We start from the raw sequence: 20056 nt of genomic DNA, 5'->3' as shown, positions 1-20056 counted from the left end.
CACCTGTGTGTAAAATGCAGCATTGACTCTTTTCCCTTCAGGTAAAAATTCCTTGTGAATTACACACTGTTGAGAAAACATGTTCAGCATCGTCTTGATCTTGGACTTGTATAAACAACTTTTTGGACCTTGGTGACGATTTTGAAGTCCGCTGTATATTCTGATGCTTCATCTCTTGGTTTTACTGAAACACCCAACAGTTATCTCCACTGACAATATAGTCAAATAAATTAGGATTGTCTTGACAAGTCTGGATGACATCTTTGCATGGTGACATTCTTCATTGCTTCTGCTCATCTGTGAGGCTGTGAAGCACAAATTTTGTACACACCGTCCTTTTTCCTAAATCGTCATGTAGAATTTATTGACTTGGCTCCTTATTCATATCAAACTCAATAGTCATTGTTCTGAGGGTCATACAACAATTTTTTGCTACAATTTCCAGAACTTCTGCAAATCTGTCCATTTCGAGAGATTGATGGATGCCCACTTCTTTGGTCATCACAAACATCTTCATGTCTGTCTTTGAACTGCTTATACTGCTCAGACATGCTGGTATGACTTAAACTTTTTTCACCATAAACAGTTTTTAACATCTCATATGTTTCTGTTGCTGATTTTCCCAGTTTAAAGCCAAATTTAGTATTTGTTTGTTGCTCCATCACAAAATCATAACACGAAATGTTAGCACTTCTAATGAAACTGGTTGTTACTTGCAACCTCTCAGCCTAATCTCTGTATACTACCATCTGTTTGACAAAGTTTTAACTACGACTTACCACTTCTGTTTATTTTCAAACTCATGGAACATGACCGTAACATCACCAATCCAGAAACTTTATTGCCATACCTTGTATGTCATTAAATTAGGTGGAACTTTTAAATCAATGAAAGTTTTGCTAAAATAGCTATTCATCAATTTTCTCTATTTTTTAAAATTTGCAGTGTTAAGTTGATCATATTAATTATCTTTAGTCTTATAAATGAAGAGGACCATTACGATTAATGTACAAAGACTTAGTAATGGACTCTATACCCCCCTCACAAACTACAAATTGCAACAAAATAATGGCAATTTATCAATCAATTTCTCTAGTGATTTTAACTCCTCAGTATTCTTACTGTGTGTGTGTGTGTGTGTGTGTGTGTGTGTGTTCTCTATTTAACATGCAGTGTAATTTAACCTTAAACATACACAGTATGTTGTGCCAAATACTTCTAATTAAATAACTTGAAAAAATGATTACTCACAAACAAAAAACAAAAAGTAATAAAATTTTTAGGCTTCTCCAGGGAGACTTACACGGGCAGACACCACCTCATCCTCAAGCAGTGGTACCACCTCAGGTTAGTTTTTTAAAGTTTTGTTTTGTTATTTATACAGTTTGGATTTTATTTTGTCTTATTATTTGTATTCAGAACTAGAACTATGTAAGCATTTTGAATAATGAAATTAAAAATTTATAAAATATTTTGCAGTTGTCAGTAAAAATCATTGTTACATTATTATATGAAATAATTTGATTTAAAAGATTATTTTGATGAAATCAACACTTACAATTTTTTTAATGAATTGAGTTTTCTTATGTAACAAGAATGTAGTTTTGATCTTCTTATCAAAATGATTGCAGAGGTACTTAACCCAAGAAATTATTGAAAATTAACCTTTTTTTCCTCCCTTGTATTTAAGGCTTAGTTTATTATATTTTAGGCACTAAACTTTTATAATATATACCTCAATTTTATGTTGATGGGGTAATTGTTTTTAGGTGTGTTCACACATATATATATTAGCATAATGAAGTAGTTAAAAAAAAAATAATGTGGTTTAAAAAATAAAAAATGGCACAAAATATAATACGAAAATTAAGAAAATAAATATAAAGCTATCATTGGAGGCAGCAAAATGCACATTCCTCCACATGATGCTCAATGTATAACTGATATTAATGATTTTTAAATATAAATGTAAATTAATATTTAAAAATCATTAATATTGTTATATATACAGTAATACCCCGACTTACGCGAACTCGGAGTTACGCGGTTCTTGATTTTTTCGTTTGGCAACGCTGCCACTATCTTCAAGGTCGTTTTTCATATGTTATCGATATACGGTGCGACGGCGGAGAATGAGAGCGAAAGATGAACAAAATTCAAATTTGCTGCTTTTATGTTTTTTATATCAGTGAAGGGGAAACACATTTCACCATAATAACGTAAAAACCAACACAATTCCAGCTATCGGTATAATTGCAAATGCAATTAGATCGAGTTTACTACCAGTTTATAACAGATTTCACTAGCAGAAACGCAACTGGATTTTTATTGTTTTATGATAGTAACCCCTAGAAATGTGAGGTGTTAATAGTGTATCTCTGCCTTTATGGTGTTGTTTATTCAGTTGTTACATGCGTGCAGCTTTTTGTTTATGCGTATCAAGCGTGCCTCCTCGTTTTGTAATTGTGCTTTATTCCCTAAAAATGAGTAAAATACTTAATTAAAAGGTGAAAAGGAAGCGTCCTGGTGAAGACACTGCAGATTCAGAGAGAAAAAGAAAAGCAATTATCGATAAACAGAGGCGGACTGGGTCAAAAATTCTTACCCGGGAAAATTTATAGTGGCCTCATACTATGGTTTATGGCCAAAATCACACCGGCCCACCGGGGTTTCCCCGGTAAGGCTTATGGTCAGTCCGCCTCTGTCGATAGAGAAAAAATATGAAATTGTGAAACGCTTTGAGCGAAATGAAAGACCATGTGATATTGCACGTGCTACAGGCCTAAATGAAGCAACGGCGAAAAGCACATGACAATTGCAAACTTGACAGTTTGAAAATTGAAAAGGGCTCAATTGTAAAGGGCTTAAAAATTTTAGAAAACATAGACTCCAACGAAGAACGCGTTATAGCTACAAAGCAAAGAATAAAAAAATTATTAGCTTGCTACGAAGAAATTCTGCGTGAAAAAAAGAAGGCGCTGTGTCGTCAGACGAATTTGTTAGATTTTATGAAGCCATCGACATCGAAATAACTTTTTAACGTAAGTCATTTGTTTTTTTAATACATATTTTGTATTAATATGTATAAAGAACTGCAATTTTATTAATATTTTTCTTCTAAACTAGTGTTTTTGTTAGTCCTTGGTCCCAATTAAGTAAAATTTATATGTATTTATATGCAAAGTTGTACCCCGACTTACGCGAATTCGACTTACGCGATTTTCGTCGGACCCACCTATCGCGTAACTTCGGGGTATTACTGTATATATATACACATATATATATATATATCTGATAATTAAAATAAATATAATATTTAAAATAAAAACATCAGCCAGTAGTACGGCAATAATACAGAGCGAAACGAAACACAAAATAATATAAAATAAACAAACAGGGAAGGGAAAGTAGAGATAATAGGACCAAAAGGTAGTCGATAATCCCCTATATAATTTAGTCAGTTAAGTCATTAAACCTAATTAATAAAAAATGATATAAATTTAAAATAATGCCAATTATAAATAATTTAGCGGTACCCCCCTCGAAGGTACCAGTTCCAAAAGACGTGAAATATCACCAAAAGAGGTTAAAGAAACTACCAAAAACTAAAATATCAAAATAATAGATCAAAATGATAGACTGACCATCATGCCCCATATTATTTTGTGTTTTGTTTCGCTCTGTATTATTGCCGTACTACTGGCTGATGTTTTTATTTTAAATATTATATTTATTTTAATTATCAGATATAATTAGGCATCATGTGGAGGATGTGCATTTGCTGCCTCTAATGATAGCTACATAGCCATATCTATTTATTTTTATTACTTTTGCCTAACTTTTACCTCACATAATATACATATATATATATATATATATATATATATATATATATATAAAATCATTGGATGTGGTGAAGAGAATAAGCACTTAGTGTGTGCGTATATATATTCACACACACTAAGTGCTTATTCTCTTCACCATGTCCATCCGTCTGCATATAACTCGACTTCCAGTTGATTCATTTTCATGAAATTTTATATTTAGTTCTTTTAGAAAGATAAAGATTTGTTTAGCCATCCAAAATTTCATTAAAATTGGACAAACTAATCAAACGATTATTATTTCTCTTTTCCCACAAAATTTGTATGCAAAAAAGAAATTCATAGAGTAATTGTAGTTTTGATACAGTATTGTTAGACAGTCACTTGTTATGGAATACTCTCGAACATGGTGTCACTTGTGAATATCAAGTATATATAGAGAAAAAAAGACTTAAAATAGTTTATGGGCGAAGATTAATAAATATACAGTTGTGGCTAAATTTAAAGATCATAAAATTAGTTTTATTAATTATTTTATAAAGGTATAATTTTAGTAATTAAGGAGATAACTACTGTATATTGACTTTTCACTTCTGTTAATCAAAAAAAGAAAAAAGAATTCAATTTAAGAAAAAAATTGATTGTGCCTGAAATATAATGTGTTGCATACATTGATTGTTATTATTTTTTTAAAATTTGTTCTCTCATTATCATAGAATTTATGCTATCCTTATAGCAGAAGAGTGATGTGTAGATACCTCTGATTATTTCTTAGGAGATAGACATTTATTTTATCCTTTGAAAGCTAAGTATTTTCCTACTTTGCTTTCAGAGCAAGTGAAGGTCATGAAAAGGTGTTCCATACAGATTTCACTATATTTTACATTCATTACAAGGAAACAGTGTTTAATATGCTTCTTAATTAAGAGCGTAACTCCTTCCCCACCTCCTATGCCGTCTCTCCTTTCTGTACACATTGTACTTTCCATATTGACACTTTGCTTTCCAGGCTGCTGCGTGTACCAATACAAGCAGTGCAAGAATTGTTTTAAACTCTGCTTGTGGCTTTTGTTAATGTATTAGTCTGTGTATCCCCTGAAGCTAGCAGTTTCTTGATCCACCTAACCCTGTCTTGATGGAAACAGCAAATATTCTTGCACCCTTCCTATATAAGTGTGTCCTATTTATTTACAAATAGTCCTTTCTATTAACAAACACACACTATGCTGAGAAAGTTCGACCCCATGATGCTTGGATAATCTCTCCAGGGCTGAATTGGTTGACAAGACTTTTATCATGTATTCCCTCCTATTGCACTTGGGCAGAATTGCAGATGCTTTCAAATTTAATCCTTAAAACCATAGCTTTTTCTCAAAATTGCCCTGTACTTATCATTAGCATTAGTAGTAGCAAATGATGCAAGAAACCAAGCTTATGCAGCATCCACTAAGAAATAACATTTCACCTATTCATTCCCTCCTATAGTTTGTCTATTCTTTCTTGAATTTATTTAAACTATCAACTTCCACAGCAACAGATGGAAGTTTGTTCCAACAATCAATCACCTGCTGCTAAAGGCAAACTTCCACACATCTATTCTGCAATCATCCTTCCTCAATTTGAATATGTGCTCCTCATGTGTAGTTTGAGCAAGAAGAAGAATCCCATCAGCACTTAGCTTGCTCGATCCATTCAAAGTCTTAAACATCTCGGTCAGATCACCTCGCAGGCACCTAGTCTCCAGATGCTGCAATTTGTTGAACTGAAGCTGCTTTTCTTGGTAAGGGCCTTTCTTTGTTCCCCTCACCAATCTTGTTGCCCACCTTTACTCATTCCAGCAGCTCTACATCCTTCTTAAAATAAGGCCTCCAGACCTGTATGTAGTACTCACGATGTGGCCTGAACATTTCCTTATACAATGGGATAATCACCTCCTTATCCCTGCTGGAAAAATTCCTATCAGATGGGGTTTTGTCAATGACAAAACCCTTGCAGACTGTCTCCATTTCTCAGAGAACATCATATCTGACTGCACAATTACCCCCAAAACTTGTTCATTTTCCAATACCTATCCTCAGTGTAGTACAACACAGTTGGTACTTGACTCTGGGATTACTGCCATCTGTATGCAGTATTTGCAATTAGTAGTAGTAGTAGTAGTGGCATGTGATGCAAGAAAGCAAGTGTATGAGCTTATGCTCATACACTTGCTTTCTTGTCAATGTTAAATTTCATTTGCCATTTCTCAGCGCATTGCCTAATTTTTCTAGATCCTGTTGTAGTAGCATACCATCATTCTTGTCATTAACTACCCTGCCAACCCTTGTATCTTCTGTAAACTTGGACATTAAGCCTGATATGCCCCCATCAATATCATTAATAAATATAGAAAAGAACAATGGGCTCAACACCAAACCTTTGGTGACTTCACTAATAACTTTAGTCCACAAAGATCTGTGTCCATTGATTACCACTCTCTGTCTTCTCTCACTCAAACTTCCCTTTATCTATAGCAACTTGCCATTAATGACACACTGCTCCAATTTGCACAGCAAGCCTTTATGTGCAACAGTATCAAAAGCTTTCCTGAAATCCACATACATTATATCAAAATTATTTTTTGATTCCAGTTCCTTTGTGACTACATCATAGTATACAATCAAATTGGTCAGACAGGATTTCCCCTTAACAACCCATGCTGTATCTGAAGTATAATTGCAGCCTTATCTAGATGATCCTGCATTACTTCTTTTACCAGTGATTCCATTATTTTCCCTGGAACATAAGTTCCAGGGAACTACCAGATCTGTAATTACTTGTGTCACCCTTTGATTCCCCCCCCCTTTGTGAATTGGGGATGCTTTTGCACATCTTCAGTCTGTGGGAACCTCCCCTGATTCCAAGATGCTCTCATAATTATGGCTAATGGTTTGCTTACTTTCTTCACAGGCTTCATTAATATAATTGGATAGATACCATCCTCTCTAGATGCCTTTCTTATGTTTAACTTCAACAATTTCTCTTCCACTTTCCTCTCAGTTATTATAAAATTATTTAGCTCTCTGTTAGAGTTTGATATGCTTCTGACATCCCCTTCCCTACAGAATTCCTCATGTGTGAATGTAGATGCAGAATACTCATTGTTTGTCAGCAACCTGAGCAGGATAATCAACAGTTGAACTATCAATATCAAGTGTACCAATTTCATTCATCCCCTTCCTTCTATTGTTTACAGCAGAAGTAAAGATGTCTTTGCTGTTTTTCTTTGCATCCTACACCAATGATTTTTTGTAATCTGCCTTCAATTGCCTAATCTCCTTTGTCACTTGATTACAGACTAGTTTATATCTACCATAGGCCTCTGTGTTACCTAATTATTTATATGCATCCCATGCATTTTTCTTCTCTGCCACAAGTCTCATGAGTTCATCTGACATCCATTTAAGCCTGTACCTTGAAGTGTATTTATTTACTTGTAGTGTTTAATTAATCCTAGATGTCTAGTAGCTTCTATGATTAATTGCTTGAATGCTTCCCATTTAGAATTTGCTGATGGTAGCATCATCAGTTGGTCCTACTGCAGTTACTTTTATGAAAGCAAAAACCCTTCCCTTTACCCTTCATGGTAGTTACATCTTTAAGTATATCCCAAATCAGTAGATTGTGATGTACTGCCACATAGTGATTCTTTTACTGAAGATTCTTAATGCATGAATAAACACTGCTAATAATCAGATCAAGAGTATTACTCTGTCTTGTTGCCTCTCTAACATTCTCAGCTCAATTATGTAAACTATCAGATCTTTTACTCTTAATATCATTAGTGCCAACATGTACAACAATATCACCTTTCGTGCCCTTATGAGGAGTAAAATGTTGTTGCATGCTGGCTTACATAAACATTTCAAGTGCCTCTGCCAAAGAATGTGGAAATTTAATTTTCATAAATAAAAATGAGTGCCAGTAACAAATGTGTAATAGTTTTGTGTACACAAGTACCACCCTCCACTATTCTTAGCAGTTATTCTTACTCTTAGCAACATGTTTTTCTTCCCATAGCAACAAATTACTCCATGGCCAAAGAGAGGAGACAAGTTCGAACAAGAACAAAAGTGGATGCTCTAAGGGTTCTATTTTAAAAAAATATTAAAATATATGTTTTAATATAGAGAAACGAATTGTTCACAATTGTGTTCATAACAAGCTTGAAAATGTAGCATCAAAAAGTAAACTATTCCTTGCCAATAAAAAGTTTTAAAAATGTAGCACTTGGGAGGAGACACATTCCTTAGTGCAGGGGTCGGCAATCTGTGGCTCATGAGCCGCATGCCACTGCGGCTTTTTAACTTTTAGCCCACATGAAGCCCAATTTGAAATGGAGTTATAGGACTTAAAAATCAAGAACATGTGGAGCACAAGACTAAATGCCTTAAAACTGAAATTGAGGAATTGTAGAGGCAAAGACTGTCCTTGCGATTCTACACAATTGGATGGCGATAGCCGAGTTGAAAAAGCAGACCAAATTGTGTTCGAGGAGTAGCTTACTGGACATATATATAAATTTGAAAATATTTGCTTTTGGACTTCTCTCAAAAAATATATATGTTTCAAAAAATATATATTTTTTTAATAAAACACCTTCCCACTCTATTCCATATTTTAAAAACTCCCCCTCTCAGCTCAAGCTGCACCTCAGCTTGAGCTGAGGTGCAGCTCTTTGGATTCTATTTTTTTTAATTAGATCAAAAATGGCTCTTCACTCAAAAAAGGTTGCCGACCCCTGCCCTAGTGTAATGGCAATCGCATGCCCATTACAAGTTAAAAGTCTCTTTAATTGTGACTGTAGTTTCTCAATACTTTCCACGACCTTCTGAACGTGGAAAGTATTGAGACAATTTTCCCTGTGCTGCGAGATAAAAAAAAAAAACATTGTTATGCACATACTGGACTTGCAGTTTGGTGTGTGTTTGGGGGAGAGGAGGAAGGGTTGGGAAAGAGTGGAAGATTTGAGATTGCTCATAAATACTTCAATAAAAATGTGTGTTGGGGGGTTGTTCCCTATACTTATGCTCTTTTAATTTTTGATAGAATATCAGTGGGGGTTTGGAGATAGGGGAAAGTAGAGAGAACAGAAGGAAACAGAAATGGCTTGTCCTTGGTGGTATTTACATCTGATAATCAGGTGGAGAGGAAAACCATCTTTGTGTGCATCTTCTCTGTTTATCTTTAGGTCAGGAGTGATTTGAAGCTATTTTTTTTACATTTTTTCTCTAATGCACAGCAGGGTCGCTGTCAAATTTCATATATATGTGTTAGTATTGGAAAGTAATTTTTCAGTTTTGCTTTCATATCCTTTAATATTCAAAACAACTCATCATCATCATCAGCCATTTTCAATCCACTCCAGGATGGAGGCCTCTCCAGCAACTTTCCAGTTCCTTCTGTTTTGTGCAATAGCCATCCATTTACTACCCACAAACTTATGAATTTCATCTGTGCATCTCCGTTGTTGTCTTCCAGGTTTAGCTCATCTTGGGTACCATTCTGTTATTTTCTTTGTCCATCTGTCATCATGTCTTCGAGTTATGTATCCTGCCCAAGACCATTTTAGTTCTTTAGTTTAGTTTTGATAAGAATGTCCTTTACTTCAGTTTGCTGCCTAATCCATGTGTTTCTCTTCTTATCTAACAGTCTGATTCCCAATATAGTTTGTTCATTCTTCGCTGTGTAGTTCTCGGCTTCTCTTCCATTTTTTTGGTGAGTGCCCAAGTTTCAGTTCCATAAGTCATGGTGGGGAGTATACATTGGTTCATTATTTTACGTTTCAGACAAACGGGGATATTGCTCCTCAGTATGTTACTATATTTCCTGAATGCTATCCATCCAAAATTTATTCTTCTCTTGACTTCAGCCATTTATCATTATTAGAGCTAATGACTTGTCCCTGATAAGTATATGACTCCACCTCTTCAATTACTGCTCCTTCAATCATTATATCCCTTTTTGTGGCATACTTGTTCATCATTACTTTTGTTTTAGCCATATTCATCTTTAGTCCAAAATCCTTACTAACTCTGCATAACTGATTAAGATTTTCCTCTAATTCTTTGGGATCGTGGCTTATGACCACAATGTCATCTGCAGATCGTAAGTGGTTTAGGTACTCTCCATTCACATTGACTCCTTTCTGCAGCCAGTCTAATCTTTTGAAAGCTTCCTCAAAGGCAGCAGTAAACAACTTTGGAGATATTGTGTCTCCTTGTCGAAATCCTTTCTCAATTTTAAATTTATTACTGTCTTTGTCTAGTCTAATAAAGGAGCTAGCATTCTCATATATTTTCTTCAAAATCATAATATATGGGATATCTATGCCTTGTCTTTACAGTGTCTGAAACATTGCCTTATGCTGTATGGAGTCAAATGCCAGGAATAATGGTGTTTTATAATCATTTGCCTTCTCCATTAGCTGTGACATTACGTGAAGGCGATCCATAGTTGAGAATCCTGTCCTAAAGCCAGCTTGCTCTTTCGGTTGATTCTCATCAAGTATTCTTTCTAATCTGTTAGTAATGACCTTTGTGAACAACTTGGAGATGTGGGATAACAAGCTAATTGGTCTATAATTTCCAATTTCTGATTTCTCCTTTCTTATGTAGCAAAACTATGATTGCATTATTCCACTCCTTAGGTGCCACACCTTTTCTAATGTATTTTGTGAAGAGTCTTGCCAGTTTTTGTGTCATGGCTCTTCCTCCCAATTTTAACAACTCTACAGTAACTTCATCTTCCCCCAGAGCTTTCTGATTCTTCATTTTTTTCAACTCATGTTCTACCTCATCAGGAAGGATATCAGGTATGTTATGTTGTATTACTAATTTGCGATTTATCTTCCCCACTGCTGGCATCATTCCCTCACTCCTTGTATAACTCTTTATAGTAGTCTTCTGCTATTTGAATTATGCCTTCTCTGCTATTCATAAGTACACCATCACTATTTTTCAGTTTCAGTATCATTTGTCTTTCTGTATTACTGCTCATGATTGCTGATTTAAATCATCTGTTTTCCCTTAAAGCTTGTTCTACTTTTCTTGTGTTAAATTTTCTTACGTCCTCTCTGAGTCTCTTTCTAATGGCTTTGCATAACTCAGTATACTCAATTTTTTCCCTGTCAGTGTTTTTCTTGCTCTTCATTTGTCGTCTTCGGTTCATCATGACAAGTGTTTCTTGACTGATTTTTTCTGCTTTGGATTTCTTTTTACCTATAGGTTTCTTGGGCTTTATCACTTTCAGAAAGTTGTAATATTCCTCGTCTATTCAAAACAACTATTTTAAGATAATTTTTATATTGTGTTTTAATTTTTTCCTATCTTTTTTGCTTTTATTAATATAAATAAATTTTGTACTGCTGTTAGCTTGTAGGATCTTTCTTTTTAAAAGAAAAGAAGGGAGGGCAACAGGGCAGTCATACTTTTCTAAGGGTCATCACTGCCTTAAAGTAGGTGTGTGTCTGTATGTAGATGTGTAAAGTAAAATTAGATGGCACTGCTTATTTATTTATTTTCAGATGAATCCACAGAGTTCCATTTTTTTCTCTATTTTGTTAAGAATAACAGTAGCAGTTTACATTTTTCCTAATTAGAGTATTTTCAGAATATTTATGTTAATGGGAAATCTCTCTTAAATGAATATTTTTTTGAATAAAAACTTTGCATAAATGGCACTTTAGTTTAATATATCATGCTTTCATAGGCACACATCCAAAGTCTGAAGGTAGTACTGAGACCAAGTCCAAAAGGACAGCAGTACTTACAAGACAACATTCAGTTCCATCATCACTTCTTTCCTCTGTCCATCAGTGCAGTGGGTATGTTTGCATTATTTGTATTACAGCTTTTTAAAATGTGATTATTTACTTGTTTTGACATCATATTTTTCAATTAATCAGTTTCATTTTAAAATATATTTCATTTGGTAATTGTGGATAGTTTTCTAACAATGATGACCAACAAAGCATTGTAGTGTCAGACTAAAATCCCTCACTTGAAAAAAAAAATATAATAAAAAAAATATTGAAGGAAGCAATATTCAGCTTTTTACAACATGATTATTTTCTTGTCTTGACAAATTTTCAATTAATCAGTTTCATTTGAAAATATATTTGATTCTTGAGGATAGTCATGGATATTTTTCTGACAATAATGACCAATAAAGCACTGTTATACCACATTAACTCCCTCACTCAGAAGAAAGAAATACTGAAGGAGCTAATGTTCGGGTTACATCTATGAGTAATATGTACAGAATTTTGCTATTGATTTGCAATAACTCTCTAGTTTGTACTTTCAAATATGCAATTTGGAAGATAGTGGGATGGGCATAGTCACAGAAAGAACTTTGAAGATTTGTACTAGAAAGAGGTCTTTGGAATCCCTGAAATCCACTCTGTACTAAGTATTGCTCTAAAGATCCCATCATCTGTTCATTTTCAGATATGTTCAGCACTATTTAAATGATATATACTACATATGATATATCTGCTTTGGTCAGGATACCTAACCGTTAATGGCTCAAAGAGTACTTATACGAGGTGTGAAAGTAAAGTTCCCAAACTGGTGAAATAAAAAGAAGTGGTGTAGGAGCTCACAAATGGTTTTATTTTTATTCAAAGTAATCATCACCTGATTAAATGCACTTATTACACCATTCTGAAAGTTTCTAAAAAGATTCAGTGAAGGTATCCAAAGAGAGACGATGTTCGGTTTGGCAGTTATGTTTTTCTTTATGCCCATAGCATCCTGAAATTTCTTTTCTCTGAGGGCAGTTTTCACCTTGGGAAAGAGGAAGAAGCACACTGGTGCTAGATTGAGAGCATAGGGTGGATGGCTGAACTGCACAATGTCATGTTTTGTCAGAAATGTCTTCACAACAAGTACGGAACAGGCAGGGGCATTGTTGTGCAACAAGAATCAGCTGCCTTTCTCTGGAAATTGTAGGTTCACTCAGGAAATGCACTTCAATAGTCTTTGATGTATCTGTATATAGAATGCAGCATTGACTTGCCCCCTTCAGGTACATCTACCCCCGGGGACTCACATCTGGTGAGTATGGGCTTGGCACACCCAGGGTCCTGAGCTGGATATCATCAATCTTCTCTTTCTTGGTGATTCCCTTCTACTTTTGACTCTTTCTCTCTCTCAGGGTTACTCGGGAACTTTTATTTTTTTTCCTGGTGCAGCATAAGCCTCAGGCTTCCTTGCATCATATGGATATTAATAATAATAATAATAATAATAATAATAATAATAATAAATTCTTTGTAAATCACATTTTGTTTATTGAAAAACATGATCAGCAGCATCTTGATCCTGGACTTCTGTAAACAGAACTTTTTTGAGCCTTGGTGATGATTTTGAAGTCCACTGCATGCTCTGACTCTTCATCTCTGGGTTGTACTGAAACCCAACACTCAGTTCTAATGACAATACAATTGAAGAAATTAGGATTGTCTCGATGACATCTTCCCATGATGATGCTCTTTGTTGCTTCTGCTCATTCGTGAAGCTATGTGGCACAAATTTTGCACGGACCGTCCTTTTCCCTAAATCTTCATATCTTCATGCAGAATTTGATGAATCACCTTGTTATTCATATCCAGCTCATCAGTAATTCTGAGGGTCAAACAACGATCTCTTTGCACAATTTCCCAAACTTTTGCAACTCTGTCCTCATGTCCAGTTTTGAAACGCTTATACCATTCAAACACACTGGTACAACTTAGCTTAACATTAGAATATATTTATTAGAATCTAATGGATGTTTCATGTTTCACAGTGTTTTCTCCTCTGCTTCTTCGGTGACTGTAATCTGGCAGTTGTACCATCACAAAACACCAAAGTAAGAAACTGAAAAACTGTTTGTCAGTTTGGTATTTTGGCAAATTACAATCACTTAAGAAATGGAGGGGAAAACATCTGTGAAACATATGATTGTTAGATTATATTAGTAATAAATAAATTCTAAACTCTATGCAGGTGAAGTGCTTTTATTAAGTAATTTGATCAAGATAACCTGTGTAATATTGAAGTTTAAACATTATAAAATCATCTCTCCCCACCCATCAGTGGGAGATTTAGTTGAAATATGGCCAGTGCTTTTTTTTTTTCTATGAATTGTGAATGATGTGACTAGTTTATGGGATCATTCATGATGAAGGGTGAAAAGTCTTGTTTTGGAATAGCCTAAAAGAATTCATTTCTAGAATAGTTATAAATATTTCATGAAACTTTAGATTATATGCATTCTGTAATTATCTTTTATTCCTTATTCATTTTAACTCTTCTAATTAATTACTGCTTAAAACCATTTAATTGTTATTTGACCACATGTTTCAGATCATTGTTAAGTAACAATTATATGCCAAATTTTTCACATGGCATGACATATACTTTATTATATTTCAGAAAATCACCAGAAGTTAAAAAATTGTGGAACCCTAATGCTTCCCTATGGCACAACCAGGATATTGTTCGAGATTGCGGTAAAATATTTGACATATTTGTATGGCTATGCTTTATATATTATTTTTACGTTGAAATTTAATTTTAAATCAGTTAAACTGTGGACAAAATTGTGTGCCTCCGCTTGATAATATGATGCAACTTCAAAACTTTCTATAACAGGAGCAAATATAGACATTGCTGCATGTAAATCAAAGCCTTCTCATGCATGGTTAGACATACATGTGCCTACAGAATTAGTGGAATTATTTGGTTGCTGTTAGAATAGCAAACATGATGTCTCAGTGCAGTGCATGCATTCAAGGTTGATAAGTGGAAAACTGAATTACCTCACAAGATAAATGTTTCAGATGCTTTATACTGTGTTTTGCAAATGAATAATACCCTGGTTAAAGATTTTTGAGTGACATCACAGGATGCCACTCAAAAATTATTGTGAGACATCCTAAGCAGTATACAGCACACCCTGCAACATTGCATGAGAACAATGTCTACTTTCACATCGTCATCAGATATTAGAGATGAATTCCGAGAAATTTGGAATTTTGGTTGGTAGTTAGCATTAGTAGAGGCAGAGAAAGCAAGCTTATACAGCATCAGCCAAAAAAAAAAAACACACGATACCTCCCATTTCACCTATTCACTCCAATAGTTTGTGTAGTTCTTCCTTGAATTCATTTCAGTTATCAACTTCCACAACAGATGGAAGTTTGTTCCAGCAATCAACCACCGGCTGGCTAAAAGAAAACTTCCGCACATCTGTTCTGCAACCGTCCTTCCTCAGTTTGAATTTATGTCCCCTTCTTCAGGCCTTATACAATGAGATAATCACCTCCTCATCTCTGCTGGCAAAATTCCTGTATATCATTGACAAAAACCCCATGAGCCGTCTTGACAATTACCCCAGCTCTTTTTCATTCTCCACTAACCTGAGTGTGGTGCAATACAGCTGGTATGTTAATCTGGGATTACTGCTTTCCATACAAAGTACTGCTTTCCTTGCATTTGTCAATATTAAACTTCAGTGGCCACTTCTCAGCTTATCTGTGTAATTTGTTCAGATCTTGTTTTAGTATAATACCATGATTACTGTGATTAACTATCCCGATAACCTTCATATCATCTGCATACTTAGACATTAAGCCTGATGTGCCTTCATCAATATTATTAATGAATATAGAAAACGACAATGGGCTCAGTACAGAAGCCTGAAGAATTACACTAATAATATTAGTCCAAAAAGAGCAGTGCCCATTAATAACCACTTTCTGTCTTCTCCCACTCAACCAATTCTCTATCCAGAGCAGCAGCTTGTCCGTAATACCACACTGCTCCAATTTGTATGGCAGTCTTTTACAGTATGAACTAGAGCTGTAATGCTCAATGTTTTATGTTGATATCAATATTTGTAAAATAATACGAAAAGTTTACCTCAGTATAATACGTAGAACACTTCCATATGATACTTTCCAGCAATTAAAACGAAAAAATCGCAAATCTTACATTACAGTAAAAATTAAAAAACAATTGAACAATTAGAAATCAAATGAACACAATTAGAAATCAATCTAACTCAATTAAAAATTAAATTAATTAAAAGAAATTTAACGAAAAAAAATTGCAAAAAACGATTTTCCTTCCTCAATATCAATTATGCACTGTTTTTTAGGTAGTTTTCAAGGTGGTAAAATATAATTTAATCCTTTGGATAAAAGTGAAATCTGGTCCTTCGATAGCATATATGAGGAAAGATTTGTAACCTGTTGATATGTCGGATCAATGTAAGACGAGGGAGCGTTCGCGAACTAGCTGACATATTCTGTGGTAGCACATTGTGTGTGTGTATGCAGGGGGTCGTCACCCAACTCGTATGTACTTGGTTGCAAGCCCGCGACAATGTTAGAATTCGCATGAATGTGTTTTGACCCTCCGGATAATGTATTCAATTTGTTAACATGTCTGTTTTTTATTTCTGAGGCCTGTGCTTCACGTCACAAATCTACGGAGGTCTTCAATACAGACCAATCGTTAGGATGCAGATAATTTTTTAATTTGTTGTGAAGTTTCCTAACCTGGGAAAGGTATTTTTGTTTATTAGAATACCAAGATCTTAAGGCAAGTTTAACTATATTGCACGATGGGGGGCGCCTCCATAGCCAGGTGGGCAGGAGTGGCAGTGTGTAGTACACACTTCTTGATTAGACCGAGGTTCGAGCCCGTGACCACCAAATATGGAGGATGCAGAAAGGTCAGGGAATGACCATCGCATATCCCAGGAGAAATATGGCCTTAGTTGCTAATGCTCCTAAAAACCAAATAACAACAACAACAACGCGATGTGGCAAGCGCTAGCTGCTTTATGCCCAAAATTTTATGAATTTTAAATTGACCCTGGCAAACTTCGGAATGATGTTGTTTTGAAAGCAATATTTTAGAAAAGAATGGTAACTTTGGGCCAAGTATCTTAGCATATCTTAGCGTTAATCTAATGTAATTTTGCGCCAAGCTGTTCAAAAAATCATCCCCCATAATTGTGTGTATCGATAGGTTATCGAAAATTGTTTTTTGCAATTTTTTCGTGAAATTTCTTTTAATTTAATTTTTAATTGCGTTAGATTGATTTCTAATTGTGTTCAATTGTTTTTTTGATTTTTTTAATTGTGTTCAATTGAGTTTTCATTATTTTTTTATTTTTTACTGTAATGTAAGATTTGTGATTTTTTTCGTTTTAATTGCTGGAGAGTATCATATGGAAGTGTTCTACGTATTATATTGAGGTAAACTTCTCTTATTATTTTACAAGCAGTCTTTTATGTGCAACAGTATCAAAATTTTTTCTGAAATCTAAGTATATGGCGTCAAAATTATTTTTTACATCCAGTTCCTTTGTTACTGTCATAATATTCAATCAGATTGGTCTGATAAGATTGCCCCCTTAACAAATCAATACTGTGACTGCAGTATAACTGCGCTGCTTCTTTAATCAGTGACTCTATTTTCCTTGGAGCAGAAGTCAGGTTAACAGGTCTGTAATTACTCATTTTTCTTTGATCCCCCATTGTGACTTGGAGATACACTTGTACATCTCTAGTGTTTATAGGGAACCTCTCTGAATCCAGAGATGCTCTCACACTCATAGCTAAAGGTTTGTTTTGGGTTTTAGGTGCATCAGTGACTCAGACCATATTATGTCATTATGTATTATGTCTGTACAAATGTGGTCCACAGGCTGTTTTGCTTGCTGTGTAGGCTGGAAAACCCAGAATAACTCACAGGTTAAAACTCTGCTTCCTTCTCCTAAGATTGGCTATTTACAGCTGTCTTAATTGAGGAGGGCTTTAGAAATTCCTCCAGTTGTTGACAGGAATTGAATGCAGACCCCTTCAAACAAGTGAAAAGTAGCAAATTCATAATACTGTCATGGGGGATTCATAAGAAAGGTATGGCTGGGTGCAATAGCAGTAGTCAGAAAAAGTCAGACTATTGTAGTGCTAGATAACACACATTTTGTCAGTTAACAAAAGAAAGCTGTGTTATGTTTCCTGATGCCCAAAGCCTTTTCTCTAAGATTTCTTTTCCATATTATATTTTGTTGTTATTTGGATAAACGTGTTCAGAGTTTATTTTCACATAACTTCAAAATTCCATACATAAATCATCCTCACTCCACAGAACCAGGATTTCAGAAAACTTGCCTAATAAGTGTACTTGCATTTGGAAAACTTGTCTCCGAAAGGATTAATAATGTTAAATATGAAGGACATTAATTGGCTACTTTGTGGAGACCTGAAGGATCTATGTATTTTTATATCAGCAGTTAGGTTACACTATAATGCTATATTTCATGTGTGAAGCAGCGTAGCAAGCCAGTATATCAAAAAGGAAATCTGACTACTCAGGAACAGCCTTCTGATGAGTTTCAAAAAGTGTCAAATGCAAAGGTCTGGCAGATCTAGTAAAAGATACTTCATATCAAATTACAGCTAATGAGTTAATTAAGTTAATATAAAAAGGCTTTAGAAAAGGATAGTAATTTCTTTAAAAGTGTTCACAACTTCTTGGGGACAAAGAAAGATGCCAATTGAACATCTTTTCAACAATAGCAAGAAAGGTAATTGAAAATATGCTCCAAAAATTAGGATGTGAGGAGTTTGAAAGTTTTATTTATTTATTTTTTTTTTTTTTGCACTCGCATGTAGACTTTATTTTAGAAAATCATTTCTGTTAATGAAGAACATGTGAAAAGTTCCCCAATTGTAAAAGAAATGGAAAGAAGATACCAGGAAATGCAGAATGCAAACTTGATGACAGATTACTGATCTTTGAGAAGGGACATATCTGTTATAATGCGTAAAAAAAATCATCACTGAATATTCATTTGACACCAAAAAACAGAATTTATTAATTTATAAAAAAAAAAAAAAAAAAAAGTAAAACAGCAAAAGGTGAATTTGCATAGGTATTTTCATTCACCCATATTTACATTCATATTTGCTTCTCTTTAATTGAGTTTTGTTTATTTTTTCATAAAAGGTGCCTGTTATTTGGATAAATAAAAAAAATTTTCTTTTATCAAAATAACATTTTATTTTTTATACAAAATAAGGGAAAATGTGTTTATAAGAACCCATCACAGTTTTCTTTCAAATTTCAGATGGTCGTCAAATGGAGCTTTTATTAAATCAGTTACAAAAAATGAGGGTTGTTGATCGACACTAAAGAACCAAAGCATCCAGGTATCGTGAAAATAATTTTGTTATGAATGTAAAAGAAATGTAAAGAAGACACCAGGAAATGCAGAATGCAAACTTGATGACAGATTACTGATGATCTTTGAGAAGGAACATATCTGTTATAATGCATAAAAAAAAACCTCACAGAATATTCATTTCACACCAAGAAACAGAATTTATTAACTTATTATTTAAAAAAAAAAAAAAAAAAAACCAGCAAAAGGTGAATTTGCATAGATATTTGTTTTGTTAAAGGAATTTAATTATATCTCGAAACAAATACAATTGACCTGTATATTGTGTGGTAGAACTATGTTCAAAAACACCAGGAAGTTGCTTCTTAAGGTTAATTGATTAGCTACTCCACTGCCCTTAATATCCACCAGCTGTAAATAAATGTATTTATAATTGTAAAGATGTGTAATTTTTGTTTTCTCTTGTGTGACATTTCTGTTTTCTATTTTAAAATTATTTGTGTTATGATTAATATCCATTATATTTGCATTAAAAAATCCATTGTTCTTTAACTGGAAAAACGTTAGATTACAGGGCAAGTACTTAGGTCGATTTGGGTAGATTAAGTCGATAAATGGGCCTCCTGCAGAGTAGATTAGCGTAATAGGTGGGAGTTCAGTTCCCTCAGTGATTGATACTGAGACTTCTTATTTCTAATCTCAATGACAATGGAATAAGTTACGTCCCAGTTGACTGGGGCGACAAGTTTGATACAGTTTTAAGGTGGAGCCAAACTACCATTTTTTGGCAATGTAAGTGTATAAGCAATTTTTTTGTTTTTTTTGATAGGTACAGGAAACTCTCCTTCCTTGCACATCATTTGACTATTCTAATACTATTTGCAAAATTTATCCAGTCATGTAGATTATATTAGGTTTATTATTTATTTAAATATTGACTGCTTCTATAAATTGTAAAGCTTATCTGGAAGGGGGTTGGTTGTTTAATGCCATCCACGTGCACAGCT

General features: G+C 34.3%; 1 protein-coding gene across 2 annotated transcripts in view; it reads left to right on the top strand.

The window, feature by feature from the left end:
• The window catches only part of LOC150085009 (SANT and BTB domain regulator of class switch recombination), a 103737-nt gene extending 84490 nt beyond the window's left edge, over positions 1 to 19247 (top strand). For both annotated transcript variants that reach the window (XM_090375712.1, XM_090375710.1), the window contains exons 12-15: positions 1284 to 1347; positions 11574 to 11688; positions 14285 to 14361; positions 18996 to 19247. In XM_090375712.1, the coding sequence (XP_090231838.1) occupies positions 1284 to 1347; positions 11574 to 11688; positions 14285 to 14361; positions 18996 to 19060 (321 nt within the window). In that variant the 3' untranslated portion in view covers positions 19061 to 19247. The remainder of the gene's footprint in view (positions 1 to 1283; positions 1348 to 11573; positions 11689 to 14284; positions 14362 to 18995) is intronic.
• Positions 19248 to 20056: the final 809 nt, after the last annotated feature.

This window comes from Mastigoproctus giganteus, chromosome 6 (assembly GCF_048544385.1).
Source record: "Mastigoproctus giganteus isolate SK-2022 chromosome 6, ASM4854438v1, whole genome shotgun sequence".
Classification (NCBI taxonomy): Eukaryota; Metazoa; Arthropoda; class Arachnida; order Uropygi; family Thelyphonidae; genus Mastigoproctus; species Mastigoproctus giganteus.
This window is presented reverse-complemented; position numbering and strand designations above follow the sequence as displayed.